Raw genomic sequence first — 17,653 nt, 5'->3', positions numbered from 1 at the left:
GGAAAATATCCATCAATATATCACCAAGATTCTAAATGAGAATAACCTGCAGGCTTCACTTAATGAAGTCATACAGAACAGCAAAATTGCAGCAAAATCATACCTTGTTGCCCCAAATCCAAATTTTGCCTTCAGGAATTTGAATATATGTTCATCTGACTCAAGGTTAAGAATTTTCTACAAAGGGGGAAAAAGGAAAGGAAATCATATTATAAATTAACCTTCACCCAGTAAACAGTTTTTTCATCAATTTAAATGAAACTGTGAAGCAACACAGGCTTACTGAGATAGGGTGCTTTGCAATAAGGTAAGCATTGAGTTTCTAATTATGGTCCTGCGGTCCAAAGGCGCAGTTACCTACTTTTTAGAATATCTATTAGGGTTAGTTTCTTATTTACGGATAAAGATTACCCAGGACAAGTTGGTTTTAGCTGTACTGCTTCTTTCAACGACTTATCATATCTTACTGCGATACTTTGATTTCCATGTGTACTAAATTTTTATCTGCTGATACAGATCTCTTGAAAAGACCAAAACTCAAAAGCAGAAAAAATGTTACTGTCACTAATGCTTGCAGGTATCTCTGTGCACAAGAAGCCACTAGAAGTATGGTATGGTCTACAACATTTTTATAACAAGTATTCATTTTTAATGGCATTCATTGAAATGTAAATTCAATTAAAATCTTTGCAAATGCTCAGCAGTATCAGAATGCAGTACAAATCTACAGTTGTTACAAAATTACAGGTGAGCATCAAATTACAAATATGTACTTGATTATTTGCTATTAACTTATGAAGTTTTAAGAATATGTTCTAAAAATCTATATAACAAAAAGATTAGCAAACCAGTAATTTCTAAAATGCAGTCTCTGAAATGCAGTGAAATCTCATTGCAATTTTCATTTAGTATTACTGTAGATTGTAACAAATAGCTTTTAGCATAATACATTTTGTAACTTTAGATATTAAAAATTATTTGCTTACCTTGATGAATTTATTTATTATGAGAGTCAGGCACAAGACAAATAGTACGTGGATGATAAGTTTCCCAAGCCTGTTAAGCAAGCCGCCCTTTTTTAGGTTTTTCTAGAAAGAAGAAAATACTAGTATTGAAGTACTTTTTTGTACGTATTAGGAACAAAAGCAACACAGATATTTTGAAATAGCTTACCTTCTAGGCCTGATAAGGATCAAATTTCTATTAGGTTTATGTAAGCAAAAACATATATGTAACCAAGTATCCAGAATAAAGATACATTTCTCCAACAAAACTGAAGGGACAATACCATAAGAACTCCCCAGGGTAGTGATCTGGCAGAGTTTTGTAACTAGCCAAATCGCCTTCCTTCAGAGGAATTTTTTTTATTCATTTTTATTACATTTATAGAACTGCTGGCATCCAGTGAAACTGTGGCTGTGTTCCAAGATTCCCCTGATTTCAGTAGTATCGTGTGCCTTTTGAAATAAATATTCATTAGACCTTCCACCTAAACACGGCAAAGCTGTCTTTTGGCTTTAACTGTCAGCTGATAGAATTTTGGAGCAATTTTCCAGTTCAAAGCTGCAAATACACGAACGGTTCTTTGGCTGCTCACAGGCAATTTCGATTAAGTCCAGACATTATCTATCTATAAAAACCACAGTCCTGATTTTAAAAGTCACGAGTGACAGACAGCAGGAATGGCCCTGTAAGTTCATACATTCTGGTTAGAGGCTGTTGTCAATGCCAGTATCAGAAAAAAGGTAACTGTAAATACAGGAAAAAAATCCTAATCTTTGAAAGAAATAATAGATATCAGTAAACTGAATGTACCTAATTCTCACAGAATATTTTGGTGGAGGCAGATCCATAAATCCAAGACAAGTCCTGCTAAAACAGGTATAAAGTCCATTTATGCAATTTTTTTGCGGGATGCAAACTGCAACTTGCACAATCTAAATGTTAATAGTAATCACAGAATTATGGTGTCTGATATGCTTGGCGATGCTGTAGTTAGTGTAATTGAATTCATTATTTGATCATGCAATGTTTTTGTTGCTTTACGCTATAGTAATTTCTCTAATTAGTATTAGTAATTTAAGATTATAATGCATATAAATTACTCATTTACCTATATAAATCACACTCTCTATTTAGTAGTACAAAAATATTTTTATTACCTACCTGGATTGTTCTTGCTATCAAGACAGAAGCATTAAAACTTATAAGCAATGATCCAAGAATCATGGAATTAAAGAACTGTAGGACACAGACTAGCAGTAATCCAGAAATCTGAATGATATAGAGCCATGTAACCTGCAACAATAATGAGATTTTTATGCCTACAAAACTTTATAGTCATAGCTGCTTTTCTTTGCATATGTTTTATAAATTATTTCAACATCAATTATTTCTACAAAAAAAAATAATCATCTTGCACTAAATCATTACACTTAGAGCCATTACTATATCCTTTCTACCTTTATGTCCTGACCTAGTTGTGTTAATATTTAATACCTAGGGAAGCCTGGTGCTATAATAAAGTAGGTACGTTAAACAATTGCAGAGTGAGGAAAACATTAATTACTTAATATTTGGAAGTTGTTTTGTATTTTCTTTAGTCAAAGAAGTATTTCTGTATCCTCTCTAATGTCTTTATGACTAAAGAGTAATGGCTCCGTGCCGTTCAGCAATCAAACATCAGCTGATTTCTATAACTTTTTTCTAATAGTTTAGTATAGTCCTTTTTGAGCTATGCTAAACTATTATGAACATTCAGCTGAATGCAAACAGCAAAAACTGGCTGATTTTCTGATACAGCGGTACCAAAATATAAATTTTACCTGACACAAAGATCCTGAGTTCAGTCTTGTATTACAGCAGTGGTGTCGGTATCAAATGGCCCAACAAACTTCTATTGTTTTAAGTAGCACTTTTTTGAAAACTAATATGGAATAAGAGTGGTGCAGTAAGTCCATTTTAGTATAATTCAGGATGAAGCTGGTATTTGCCAACTTTTAAGGTAGCTGAGATTAGTCACACTAATTGCTAACCTCAGCTTACATTTGCAGATGTAATGAAGAGTTTAGAAACGGTTAAATAAATTACATTTATCTTCATATGCAGCCACCATAATAATTTTCAGTTAAATTAATACAATAACTAATATTCAAGTCTGCTTCAAATTTAACATTAAATTACTTTAATGAAGAGAATTAACTCTTCACCCTACTGCACCCTTCCTTAAAGTTAGAACTTTTTTCAAGTAGCATGAGCTTTTACAAGAGCTAAAATCATCTCAGTAGAATTTCACAGTGACATTAAATTCAAAGATAATGTTTCCATCTTCTACAGCATACTTCTATTTCCTAAGATTGACTGTAAATGATCCCATATCTTCTTAGTAACACTTGTTTTACTTTTTGGCTCATTCAGTTCAGCAACAAAGCAGTGACAATGCTGTTATTTTGCAGTGGATTTGAGTGTATGAAAGATAACCACTTCTCTTGAGCAATCTGGTCTATCTTCTTCCTTCTCTTTGTGGTACAGTGCTACACCAAACTTTCAAACAAGGATGCACAATACTTGAGGCAAGATTCATACATTGTTATGACTTCAGCTTAGGCAAAGTCTTCTTAGGCAATTTTTTTTCCCCTGGCCACTTCCAGAGGTCATGCTTAAGCTGTGGTATTAGATCAACCGTTATGATGGTGTTTAAAAGCAATTCCTTAATAGTGTCAAAACATGGCTGTGTTTAAACAAAAATTAAACAATAGAAGTGAATTACATAAAGTGAAATAAAATCAGCTGAAAAGCAAATTGGAAATGGTGTTGTTTTGATTATTCATTCTTACACTTGCAGTATATACACTGTGATTACTTAAAAGCACAAAGCAGCACGGTGTACAATCTGCATCACTTTGGGCATTCAGGCCACTGGTTAGTAAAATATGTCCAGAACTGTCAGCTTTATGATAGAAAAGAAAAATATTTGGTCAAACATAACCTTACCTTTGCTGTGGGAAGCATGTCAAAGCAGTCCAGTATGAATAAAGCTAATGCTTGTATCAGCATCATAAACTGATTAAATTGCCAAGTCAGGCTAAAGAGAAATGTTGCTATGAATACAGCCATAAGCGTCAATCTCTGGAAGGAGAGAACAAAGTTTTATTTAACTTCATAGTTTCCTTCATTAAAAACACAAAACAACCAACCCCCCTCAAGAAAACCAACCAAAATCCACCTTAATTTGGTTTTATTTTAAATCCATTTCTAAAACATTAACGTAGGTTTTCTAACTGCAGTAACTGCTTGGAGGATAATTAAAGTTTTTTGGAGTTACAGGCTCTTGTATTTATGCCTGTACTTTACCACTGTAATACCCCTTCCAAGAAAATAGTGAGATCTCAAATAGTTTCAGACCATAGATTAACATGCAATACATGTTTTACTATGCAATAAATAGCAGTTGCTTGATCAAATGAGGAGTAATAACTCAAGAACTGTTTGTCAAAGAAACCGTATCACCGATTTGCTTTTATTCTTGCAGATCAGGACAACCTCTTAGATTTGTAAACCAAATGAATTAAAAAGACAATCTTTAATCCTTATGCTTTACAAGCTTTTCTCTTCCTGCCCATTTTGTGTTACTCTCATGTTTTCTTAAATACAGTGTTGTCTTGTACTTCAGAGCTTGCCTTTTTTCATCACTGAGCATATGTATTCCTTTGTACTTCTACCGCATCTACATTAATAGAAGGCTCATCTGATTAATGTTTTCAACAGCATGACACGTGTGTGTGTGTGTATCGACTGCTATAACACTTGGTAAGTATTTTGACCTAAGTTTTAGAGATAGTTTTCTGATACTGTTGTCATGCTTGTTAGAAATACTCACTTCTTGAACAGGCTGTAGATGAGTTCTGAACAGGTATGTGATGGCTGCTATTTGGACAGCAAAGAATGGTAGTGCCCAGTTCTCTCTTAAAGGAATGGTGAATTCCACTCTTGTAGTATCTACTCTGTACAAAACAAACAAGACTTTCATAAATTTAAAACAATTAAAACACCAACCTGGTAACAGAGAGGTTGCATACAGGCGTCTTTGTGGTATTTTAACTACTTCTTGATAAAAACAGAGGCTCTACACTCCCTTCAACATGCCTGGCTCTGAAAAAAATCGTTCTGGAAGTCACCCATTGTTTCTGTACCACAAATGTTGTATTTGAGCTTCACTTACTGTTAAAAAAATTATACTGTGGATTAAGTCTTATGAAGCACAGCTTGGGTAATTGAAAAATGAACAAATGCTAAAACAAAAACAAACCCAAAATCCAGCATGTGGAGTTTTCACACCACAGGTAATTTTACTTCACTTTTTGGTTTGTGGAAAGCATGTGTAGGAATAAACAGGTATCAGTTCCTTCACTGTGATCTCAGTGCATTGGATTTAAACACTGCTAAACTGGTTAGGAATCTCCGGTCATTTTTTTGAATGTTCGAACATAGTAAGTATGTGGTGGAAGTTAAGTTCCCCAAAGGTTAGTCATTTACAAAAACTGAATTAAATGTTAAAACCAAAAAAACATTTCCCCCTTTTTTTTTGCATAGAGGAAGCATTTGTTAAAAAGGAAAGTAAGCACAAGATGTGCTTAGCTTGATGAAAAAAAATGTCTAAAATGGAGTTACTCAGTAGCCTCAGATGTACGTCATCTGGACAGAAAGTCTTTATCTAAATCAGTTCCATGTACTTATTTTATTTGCATAAGGGATAACAAGCTTCCATTGTTCATGGACTATTAGAAAGATGGAGAAAACAACTATGCTCTAAATATTCTGTAAATGGAAAAGATGACCTCATGAAATACACAAGTGAACTACTGCACACTGCATGTATTATTTAATTACTTTCATCTTTGGAGAAAGAAACAGTTTCCCACTATATACACCTATAATCATTCTGTAACAGACATGCTTGCAGATAAAACTCCTTTACAGCTGCTAATTCACATACCAAACAGTTTTCATAGAACTGACACTGCAATCTTTTTTTCTTAATTAATTTACAGATAACAGCCCAGTCACCAATATTAACTTCATGCCAGCAGCTTACTGCTGGCATAAAGACAGTTCTTTAGTTTTTCTCTCCAAATTGGGAATTCTTCAAGTGCTAAAGCACTAAAACAGCTCAATTACCATCTTTTTTCTCTGAGTCTTAGTGCAGGAGATGTCTACAGGAATAAGGAAACAGAGAAAGCTGACTGATGGTCTTTGTTGAAGGAATCCCTGGAGGCTGGATGTAGGGCTGTGAGGAGAGACCTGAAGGGCACATATGTATGTAGGTGTCTTTAACACCGAAGGATCCTAGGATGGAGAAGACAGGGTACATCATCTGGAGATCCAGACTCCTCTGAAATACGTAGGCTACTTTCAGAGACCAATTTAAGCCAAATTTTTCAATTTTCTACTCCTACTTCTTGAAACTTTAAAATCCTAGCCTGCGGTTAGCTCACTTCGTTTTATACTACTTAAAACATTTTTTCCATTTTCTGGCTAATCTGGAGAGAGGCTTTATAATTTCATTTTTTTTGTCCAATTAATCATGCATTTGAATCACGCCCTGTAATGCCTTACCTTTGAAATGAGGTACAATTTTAGAAACATCGAATGTTTAATCTCACTTACCTGTTTGTAATGTACCAGCAAGCTGCCAACAACCCTGAAAGCCATGTTCCACTAAGAAGCCAGCTTGTTACATACAGAGCAATGACATAAACTGCCTGAAGTCCAAACAAAGTGTAGATATAAAAATAAACGGGCTCTAGGTATTGCTGTAAAACACAAGAATACTGATGTTGACATAAAACACTCATGGCGGGGGGATTATACTTACTATGAATTAGGTTCTAATTTTACAAATTAAAAAGGTATCAGGAATATTTCTAATTAGAAAATAACTAAAAAGGGGAGCTATCATTCACTGCGCAATCTTCATAATGCACTTACAATCTAAAGCCATAAATAAATGCCTACCTGAATTGGAAGAATCCTATACAGAATGCTGAGAAACACCTCCTGGTAAACATTCATTCTTTCAAGTATGTTAATTGTCCTCACAGATTCAGTTTTATTGTCATATACTAAACCATGTAAACCTTAATGATAAAGAGAAATTGAAATAGGAGATTGTCATTTTCCCCCTCCATCTTCATTTGAACAGTGAATAACTTTTTCAAAGGTATTTTAGGATCTCTCATCAAAAACTGCAAACTTTTGAGTCAAGGATTCAGAGGATCACATTACCTCTGAATCAACATGACCTTCTGAGGTCTTCAGTCTCCCTGCTTCAAATGTGACTGAGAGTGCTAAATCAAGTACTATGTATTTAGTAATGTAGAAAACACGTATTTTTACACTTACATTCCTAGCACAGAATCTGTGGTACATACTGGATCTTGAGAATCATTCTCGTCACTACATTGAACACAGGTGATGTTAATACTGACAAATGTGTACTATGAGCAAAATTGCTAGGCAGCAACAGTTAAGTATCTAGAAAACATGAGACTGTCACAGAAAACCCCATCATCATATATGACTTCCTTGGAAGCTGCTCATTGTGTCACTTACTGTCCAGGCATACAGCAAAAAAATTGCCACTTCCCACAAATAGCTCATAATTCAAATGAAACGAGAAGAATAAAAATGAAAGTAATAACTGAATAAACCAGCAAGGCTGAAACCTTAACAGATACGAAGTTGTCCCTCAAAGCGACTGCCTTCATCAGAATGTGAGCGTGTGGCACAGAAACCAATGTATCATTGTGAAATTTATTACGTCCATGACTTTGTGGCTCCTTGGTGTATGAAGAGAGTAAATCTGTCTGCAGTACAATTGTTACACTATCTTTCGCAGTTACGGTATTCCTTGTTCTCAACTACATTTGAAAAATTATTAAAAAGTCAGCTGGCAACACGAAGTAAAACTTACTTTACAGTTTACAATACCTTGCTGGATGGAAGCAGCCTGAATCATCTGTTTGTAGTAGGAATAATAAAGTCCACATTCTGTTCTGAATGAAATTTCTCTTTCGACTTCCTGCAAGTGAAAGTTCAATAGTAAAGTCACTTTCCATTTGCTTTTCACAATCACATGAAGCAGCCTTCAGCTCAAATTCTTGCGGCACCAGGGAAATTAACCTATACAGTGGCTTGAGTCTTTGGCTCCTTGCATTCCAATGCAACTTAGTTCAAATAAAGATAAAATACATGGAAAAATTAGGGTGATAGGTAAATGGCTGAAGTGTCAATGCCTCTGCTAACTGGGAAAACGCGTATGTCTTTTATGATTCTGATAGGCTGTTCAGAAACATTTTGGATCTTTTTTTTTTTTTTTTTAATATTCAGCATTTAGATAGTGCAGTGGCCAACAGCTGGACTTTAACGCTGCATACGCTTGCTCCATGCACTTAACCTTTTCTTCCAGATGTAGATATCCCATAGTGTTCCATGGCTTTGCCACCTTAAGGCTCAATTAACTCACTGTGCTATACTTGGGACTGCATCATAATACCACTCTGGTACTTCAGCTGGCAGGTTCTGCTGCTGCCCACTTGTTAAATGCTGGTTCTTGCAGGAAGCCAGCTGTTCATCACTCTCATACTAAAAATTACGGGTTTAAAGGAAAAGTGATTCTTAGTTTTTAGGTGTAGGTAAAGTTACTGTTTTAAATGTAAAAGTGTTCAAATTATTTAAACTAGGTTCACTTCAAACGGTGCCTTTTTCTTGGCTGATATTGCAGCAGGTTGAGTCTAGCAAGATACGAAAGTTCTAGAGAAAACTGCTCTCAGTACAGGATCTCTGCTTTGCAATTCACCTCCTTTTGTTAACTCATTAGTTGTGAAGACCTAATGAAATTTAACACAATCAGAGCCTTGGGCAACCACATTTAAACAAAGTAAGACTGAACCAACAACCAATCTGAAGAGAAAGAATAGGCATTGTATATATTTTTTTATTATTATTAGTGATATTTTTAGTTGTTTATATAAAAACATCCCAGCAAACATATTTCATGAGCAGTAAGTTAGAAAACGTTTATATACAGACCTGAAAATCTAGTAAGATTCCTGTATGTGATGTATGCAAGTCATTAAGACATTTAAGTGGTGTTTCTAAAAATAATCTTATCAATTCAGCTTTCTTCACAAAAAACCATTACTGAAATAACAGAATGCTAGTGTTTTCTGAGATTTTTATGAATGCCATTCTGGTTAATGCAACCTTGTGTAGAATCCCAAGACTTTTCATCTTTCTTATATAGTCCTATCTCTTTTGCTGGAACAGAATCAATACTATTTCAGAGATAACATAAAGCTAGATAAAAAAAAATCATGTTCCTCCCTCCTCTGGCCCAGTATAAAATCTTATTTCAAACGTGTTTTATTGAAGTCAACTCTTGACAAACTAAACCAACATTAGTTCCGATCTGAGAAAAATCAACAGATAAAAATGCATCTGATTCAATGTAAGTTTACAATTAAACTCTCCAGCTGCTCTATGACATACAAATCATTGTAATATCAGCAGAAGAAACTGACACTGGCACTAAATACTAAAAGCCACACACTTGGCAAAATGAGAATGCTGGATTTTGAACGAGCTCTATTTTCAAATTCATCACTACTGGAAAGTTTTCTAATACCAAAAAGTGGCTGATTCTAAGTGCTCGTAAAAAAAGAAAAAAGAATAAAGAAGGAATGTTAACATTTGGAATTTATTAAGGGGGAGAGAGAAGTCACAGAGGGGGATCTAATTAGCAAAAATGCATTCAAACATGATTAATTTGTAATCCTGGCACCAGCTGTATTCAACCAAATGCTATACTTTATGAGACAAACACTAGTGAGTTTTACATCTGTTTCACGCTAAGGTAACATCTGTTTTATTCACTCACAATACTTTTCCAGTTCTACAGCAATTTATACTTTTCCTAGTGTTCCATGTCAATAAAAACATACAGACTTATGGGTAAGCAGTGTAACAGCACATTTATCTTTCTGTATATTCAATTTGTGAGTCTTTAACAAAGAAGTTATCACTGTTCCAAGGGGGAAAAAAAAAGAATACTATCCTCCAGAATACATATAGAGTTGCACATCATTCCTATTTATGCAGTTGTATCCCAATAATATTAAGTATTCAAAACAAAATACAAAGGACTTCCTGTCAAGGGCAGTGCAAAAATTTTAGAGCTTAGGTTTCCTCAAACTCCTTAACCAAGTCATTCACAATACTTAGCAAGAAGCCAAAGCCCGAGTTAAGATTTTCCATAAAGAAAGTATGTAAAGCTCTAATTACTCTTCTGACAAACCTAAAACACTATTTGTGTAATGGAAAATATTTTTTAGTTGTTCAATTTAAGATCAGAAAAATCCAAGAATAGTCTCAACCACAGAAGTGGAAAGAATACACAGCTGCTGTCAGTGTTCCTGGTTGAGAATCATGCCCTCAGCAAAATTATCTAATCCTTGTACATGGTCTCTTGGCTGGTTAACCTCACACCCATCTGCTAGAGTGGCATGGTTCCTACTCAGATCAGCCTTTTGATCCAGAGTAAAAGCACCCATAACAACTCAACAGGTACTTCTTTGGAAAAATACTACCATAGTACTGGACTGCCCTCCTCCTCTTCATGACTTACTCATTCATTTTGCAGACTTCTAATTAGCTGGCTACCCATTTCCCCACTTTTTTTTCATCTTTCTTTTTATATTCAAAACTTAATAAGGGACAATATAAGCACTTCAGTGAAGGAATCCCAGGTTTCTTATCCTGCAGCTGAGAGATACAAAATTTGGTATTTTCATTCCTGACTTGCGAGCAGCAATTTTATTAAAGGCAAATTCAATAATAGTAGTCTAAATGCTTAATTGGAAGGGATGAAGAACAAACAAAAGCTCTGAAGTTTGACTGTTTGTGTTACAGTATCAATTTGCTATGTGGCCTTGGCTCATCCCTGTTCAAAACTTCTTCAGTGTGCACTGAACAAGCAATATACCAGCTGACGGGAGAGGTAACACCATTCCCTCTGTCGCCCCCCATTATGTCATTTTCATAGTAGATCCTGTTCCCAAAAGGTAACTCTAACTTGAGGAGCAGTCACTAAACCGCTATTGAAGAAATCAGTAAAAATAGACTAGACATTTTATATGTTGTGCCAGAAAGTTTTCAGAAAACTGAGAAAGGATTTTTGGATAAGAAATCTGTTTTGGTTTTCACCATCATAAACTGAAGTCTTTGTTGTTTTAATGTATATGAGGAGAGACTGAAACTTTTTTCTTCAAAATTGTTTCGTCAAGGTAAGTGATCATAACCTTCTGTGATCCCTGCTGGAAGTGTACACAAACACAGCTTCTGACTATGTGACATGGTATTCTGTATTCTCTTTGTCATCATTCTTTCAGGAATTCTTGGAATACAAAAAAAAAAAAGAATACCAATCACATACTTCTTTCATAGCATAAAACACTCTTCAAAATCTGCATTTTCAGTTTCTCGGATAACAATTCTATATCTTCCTCCAACGACCATGGCAAATTTATAACAGTAGGCATATTTATTAGCAAATAACAAGATTCACACATACTGCAGCAGGGGAAATCAATGCATTGTTGAAAGCCATATTCAAAATAGAACAAAGAGTGTAACAACTACAAAACAGTTTTTCTAGCTGGGAGAACCATTGCTGGAAGACGCCCAAAACTGAACTGGCTTTCCATCAACTACAACTGAAGTTACAGAAAGACAATCACTACAAGTGTACATGCTTGCAAATTCAGTTACTTAGAAGTTAAGAATCATGACTGCACAACGAACTATTTTACTTTCAGTTTTTAGGGCTGAATGCAATTGGCAAACTGCACAGCTTTGTAGCTACACAATCATGATGTTCATATATCAATGAGGTCTTCAGAACAAAAATTCCACCTTTTGTACCTAAATGGTGTATGTAAACAGCGCTGTCTAGTTCAAGTGCAAAAGTATCAGATAAACACTGCAGACCTCCTTCTACTGCTGTACAAAGAGAGGAGTACCTTCATGTAAAAGAAAAAGATGACAAAAGAAGTCTTCTAGTACATTGCACTGTATCAATTTACCAGCCATACATGTCCTTTTGCGTACCAATTCCTACCATCTGACTAGTTGTACTTTATTGGAAGAGAGAAGTAAAGTTTAGGGAATAACACATCATTATAGAATTTGTGTATCAGAGTTCAGCAACATAAAATCTCCAAATCTGCGCTGTTTAAAGCTAATTCAGAGTGACTGAAGTTACTAATTTCACATGTATGGAAATACAACTGATTTAGAATTAATTTTCTTTTCTCTGTTTCAGAGCAGTGGTGATGCACTATGTTTCATAGGTATGGGGGTTAATGAAACACTGGATGCATACTAGTATTGTGCCCATTTATTCTACAGGTAATGTTCAAAAGAAGCAGAATAAAACAAAATAGCCCCTGTGCTTCATTAAGCAAGGCATGCAGTAATTATGTGCCAAGGATTAGACTATAGTCCTCTCTTCTGAGAATTCGGGCTGGGATACATATTAAAATAAAACTTAGTCTTTCAAAATTTTTAGAAAATTCAGTTAATATATGCAGAAAATTATGCTTTGCCCAAACTATAAAATGTTAGAGGAAAAAAGCAAGTTTTTAATTTATTTTCCACATAATTTTTTAGGATCTCCAATTGTTCCACAGTGTATTTTATTCTCACCTTTAATTAGTGTATAGTATGTGCTATAACATTAACCAATTCAAAGTGCTGGAAACCTGTACACGCATCTAGGGACACTACAATGTCCACTCATACAAGCACGGAGAGGTCTACATACTGGCTTACAGATGTTATGATGAGCCGCCTTGCGTCAGCTTTGCAGGAGTTTTCACAGGCTCTTAATATGTGGTCTTCTCTTCCCATACTACTCACAAAACAGTGTTTTATTTAAACTTTATCTCATCCATGTATTCCTTCTCTGCTTAGTTAAGAGAAAGCGTATCAAAATACGCAGTTCAGATTTCTCTTCTTGTTATTTATGGCCACAAAATGCTCTGATATGGATACTGGCAAGAAAGTAAGTCTAGACTGTATTTAAGTTAACAGTAAAACCTTGGAAAGCTTTGTGTTAATCAAAGTGAAAGCACAGTCAGAGTCTGACTTGGCTGACAGTTGCAGAAATTTTGATTAGAGTTGACTCATCCCAAACTTTCTTTGTATTTGCAAATAAACTGCAGGGGATACTATCTGTTTGGTTTCAAACTGTAATAAATAATTTGAGAACAAATCTTTCTTCAACTTTGAATCTTGCCTGGGACATGCTTACAAATTGCTTTGATTTGTCTGATCAATCAAGTTAGAGCTATAGCCTTCTATTTGGGAAGATAACCCTAGAAACAATTTAAGTTGAGAGCGCAAATGTGAAAAACCAAAACAGGTTACACTCCCTGAACACACAGCACCAAAAAGCAGAGGTACGTATGAAGCCTGATCACTTCTGGCTCTCTGTTACATCCAGTTATTTTATCTCTAATATGTGAAATCTTACTAAAGCTTTTCCTGTTGCTACCAGTTTAAAATTAGCACTGTAGCCACATGCATCCTCTGGTGGACTTCACACCTTACTGAAGAAGGTATAACGTGAGATCAGAAGACATCTGCATCTCTGTTCCTTTAGCCTGCTGGTAGATGAACTTAACGCTTTACAGAACCTTTCCGTCAAATTGGCTGGAACTGTTCATGTTCCAGTGTTACTAGTTATTGTATCAACTCCATAGGATGAAATGAGAGCTACAAAGACCACAGAAACCAGATTAAAAATATCACTTTAAATGAAAACAATAATTACCAAATAAAATGAGCATTTCATCCATTGTGAGGCCATTTAACTGCCACTACAGACCACGTTCTCTCAGTGAATTTTGTGTCCCTCTGTATCAGTTTAACAGAAAAAAAATGCTCTGTTATGTTCATACATTGCCACAAGTCCATGCCCGTTTGTATTTCAAAATATATAATACCTGCAAAATTATTCAATACTTGCTTTTGGAAGGAAAAGGCAAACCTAAGGTCTACCCTCAACATATATACAATCTATCTATATATACAAAGAGGGGTGGGTACAAAACAGTATTGTATATATAATACAACAACAATTATTTCAGAAAGTGCCAACCATTTTTATTACAGGAACATAAATGTTTCTGGGACAGAAAAAGTGCGTATTACAGGAAAGATACATTGCAATGAAAGTATTCCAATTAAATACATGTAACTTTGCATAACATAATACACAGACCTAACAGAGTGAAATTAAGGGAATCTAAAAGGGAAATGACTCACCTGTTTCTCTTCTCTGGTTAAATTTAGATATGTGTATAGCTGCATTATTTTCCCATGCAATGATTCTAGGAAAAAACTAGTCAGTCCTGGATCTTGGGAATGGTTAGTTTTACATTGGTGAATGTCTGAAATATGTTTTGAGGTTTGTAAATTTATGATAACGTTACATAAAACTAGTACTGAAGAGTAAGATACTGTGCCTAAACTGTATGACAACAACACAGTGTAAATACAATTGAAGAACTGTGTGCCAGGATTTTGCATATTGTTTATTTTAACTGTTTTTTGTTCAGTTTTGGATTGCTTTGGATAAAGAAAGATTATTATAGAGCAACATATTGTTAGAATGTTGAAATTCTATTCTAGATAACGATCAATGTTTGGAAGAACCATAGCTACAACTCAGCTGCTGCATAACAATGGTTTTAAAAACTGGGGGCAGTTACTTAAGTATTTAAAAAGTGATGTGAAGGGAAGCAGAGCTTTTTGTAAATTAATTTTTTTAAAAACGAAATCTAGGTTTTTTAGCAAGTTACAAGACAAATAAATGAAATTTCAAATAACACTTATACTGATGCTCTATTAAAGCATTGATGAAACTATGAAAATGACTGTTACCTTAATATTGGAAAACCACAGGTCATTTTCATGCAGTGTAGCAACATAAACAGAAGTAAGAAGTCCAAGAGAGATGGCAAGAATTCCACCAACAGTTATTGAGAGTATGTTCCACAGCTTTCCACCTGTATGATCTCAGAAGAAAAATATTTCACTCTGTAATTGTGAAACACATAATTCATCTTAAAGGAATTTTGGAAACTCATTTATACATGTCCCGTGCTAGCACAGTTTACATTCTGTAGGTAACAGGATACTTGGCTTTAAGGGGTCTTTATGGAGAAGTCTTTTTTAATCTTCTCATATAGCAAACTCAAGAGTATTTTATTTACATGCAAAGTGAACTAAGGTGTGCCTTAATTGGTAACATGTAGTTATAGTTTAAGAACACCATGATCCTATATAAATCTAGATCAATGATTTTGGTGATATTCTTCTAACCTGTGCTTAGGATAGATACCTAAAGCTGAACACTACTAAAAAGCCATAATGTTACAATCCTCCTCGTTACCCACCAGACACAATTTTCCCATCAGGCTTCACATTCTTCTCCTCTGGAGGCTGATCTTCAGGCACTTCTGTGCCTTTTCCAACCCTTCTCTGTCTTATGGTTGTCATGACGTCTGTCACTTTAATTCATTATTCTTCAGTTTGACTCCTAAATGGACACAGACAAGCAATGCATCTTCCGACCCAAACATTCACTTAATACTGTATGAAATATGTGAAAAATACCCCGTATTTTACTGCTATCACTTTGACTTACAGAACTAAACCGAAGTGTTGTCTTACAAAAATTCAAGATTTTTAAATCTGCACAACTTGGAGTGCAAATGAAAGCATAGAAAAAATATTGTTTTAGATTTGTAAAGACTTAAAAGTTCACAATTTTACATACTCTTGCACAGGTTTTCAGAATGATTAATTACTTTAGCTGCCCTTGCTTTTGGCCCTTGACTCAAAATGCCCACCAGGCTCCACTCTGAAAAAGTGTAAGCCCTTCAACGAAAAATTAGTCCTTTTAGGGTATTTTAGTTGGGCACCTAAAATAGAAAGCCAGTTGCCTGAATCTTGGCTTTCAGGAAATCCTGAAAAAGGGGACCATGAGATGCAAAAATTATGTCAGAGAAATTGTGTTATGAAAACCTAGAGAGACAGCATTAAAACAAAAAAATCCTTATGTTTTAGGTTTGTAAAGCACCATGAAACCTGAGAACACTACAAAAGACAGAAAGAAGAGCAGCTTGTCATTCCCCGTCAATTCCCAGGAGCTCTCTCTGTTCCGGGAGGAGGGTCCACAAACAAACCCGCTTCAACCTTCCATTCCATGCTTGGAAATTAATTATGTCCCATCCTGAATGCCCCAATCTGCTACCATCCCCAGAGCAGAAACACTGGTATTTGTGTCACCACTAGTATAACCGACCGGTAATGACCTAAGAAATGCACCTCAATTGCACAACTTTGTCGTTTTAAAGCTTCTGCAGGGAATTACCTTCACCTTTTCCCCACACGCCTGGGAAAACACACGGAGGGAACTATGGGAGCATATATCCAAGCTGTTTTTAAATAGCTGGTGTGTAGAAAACCCGACAACTAATTAACAGAGGCAAGACAGTCACCGCAGCCACGCTCCTTCCCCGCACCGGCCGCCTCAGCCGGCTCTCCTCAGCGCTGCGCCGAGGGGAACGGCTCTGCCCGCCACACGGGGGAAAGCCTCGACGGGGCGCCCGGGCGGAGCGGGCCCAGCCCGGCCCCGCAGCTGCCTGAGGCGAGGCGAGGCGAGGCCTGGGGCGGCGGGGGCAGGCTCTGCTCTGCCGGCCCAGGGGGCACGACAGGGGCCTCGAACACCGGTGGCGGCAGGGCAGCGCGGCGGGCAGGCGAGAGGGCGGCCGGGAGCGGAGAGGAAAGCGGCCCCGGAGGCCGGGCAAGGCGAGAAAGGGAGACAGGAGGAGCGGGCCTGGGGCCGCTGCTCCCCGGGCCGGGGCAGGCCCCACGGGGCGCGGGCAGCTCCACACAGCGCCGCCTTTCCGCCGCCGCGCCTCGCTGCGGCCTGCGCGGCCCGGCCCGGCTCGGCCCGCTTGACGGCGGCCCGCCCGCCTCCTCCCCTTCCCCTCCGCCCCCCCCAGGCGAGGCCGATACCTGCCGGCGCTCCGAGGGCTGCGGGTTGCTGCAGCGGGGCGGCGGCTTCTCGTACCGGCGCTGCCTGCGCGGAGCCGGCCGCGCCCGGCCGCCAGGAGGGGAAAGGGCGGGGGCGGGCGCGGCGCCTTTTGTTCGGCCGTGCCAGGCGCGGCGGAGGGGCTGCGGCAGCCGGGGCGGTGGGCAGTGGGCAGGCAGCCGCCGCCGCACGGGGAGGCCCGGGCGGGGAGGAGCCGCGGGCCTCGGGCAGGGGGCGGGCTGAGCGGCGGCGGCGGGGCGGCACCGTCCGCGGCGAGCTCGGGCTCCGCCGCTGCTGGCGGGGAGGGGACGGCTACAGCCCCGCTCCGCAGGCCGGCCCTGGCTGCCCCCAGAGGGGCTAACGTGGTTGAAATGTCGGCGCTGGGGCGGGCGGGGAAGGTGCTTTTTTAAAACAGGGGCGTAGGATTTATATGTTAGTGATGGTGTCGTCGTGTGTGTACCCCTACCCCCCCAAGTAGATGCAGTTCCAGGT

General features: G+C 37.7%; 1 protein-coding gene across 4 annotated transcripts in view; it reads right to left on the bottom strand.

Annotated features, from left to right (window-relative positions):
- Positions 1 to 17,353, bottom strand: part of DPY19L3 (dpy-19 like C-mannosyltransferase 3) — a 37,557-nt gene extending 20,204 nt beyond the window's left edge. Inside the window, exons 1-11 of one of the 4 annotated variants that reach the window (XM_055726603.1) lie at positions 17,146 to 17,352; positions 15,519 to 15,661; positions 15,004 to 15,137; positions 7,990 to 8,080; positions 7,015 to 7,136; positions 6,667 to 6,812; positions 4,880 to 5,003; positions 3,994 to 4,128; positions 2,167 to 2,298; positions 987 to 1,088; positions 104 to 177 (exon numbers count right to left, since the gene is read on the bottom strand). In XM_055726603.1, the coding sequence (XP_055582578.1) occupies positions 104 to 177; positions 987 to 1,088; positions 2,167 to 2,298; positions 3,994 to 4,128; positions 4,880 to 5,003; positions 6,667 to 6,812; positions 7,015 to 7,136; positions 7,990 to 8,080; positions 15,004 to 15,137; positions 15,519 to 15,621 (1,163 nt within the window). In that variant the 5' untranslated portion in view covers positions 15,622 to 15,661; positions 17,146 to 17,352. Of the gene's footprint in view, positions 1 to 103; positions 178 to 986; positions 1,089 to 2,166; positions 2,299 to 3,993; positions 4,129 to 4,879; positions 5,004 to 6,666; positions 6,813 to 7,014; positions 7,137 to 7,972; positions 8,081 to 13,891; positions 13,975 to 15,003; positions 15,138 to 15,518; positions 15,662 to 16,498; positions 16,768 to 17,145 lie in introns of those variants that run through there. The other 3 variants (XM_005444618.4, XM_055726604.1, XM_027813178.2) reach the window with 3 other exon arrangements.
- Between the last annotated feature and the right edge of the window lie 300 nt (positions 17,354 to 17,653).

The sequence above is a fragment of the Falco cherrug genome, chromosome 14 (assembly GCF_023634085.1).
Source record: "Falco cherrug isolate bFalChe1 chromosome 14, bFalChe1.pri, whole genome shotgun sequence".
NCBI classification, from domain to species: Eukaryota; Metazoa; Chordata; class Aves; order Falconiformes; family Falconidae; genus Falco; species Falco cherrug.
This window is presented reverse-complemented; position numbering and strand designations above follow the sequence as displayed.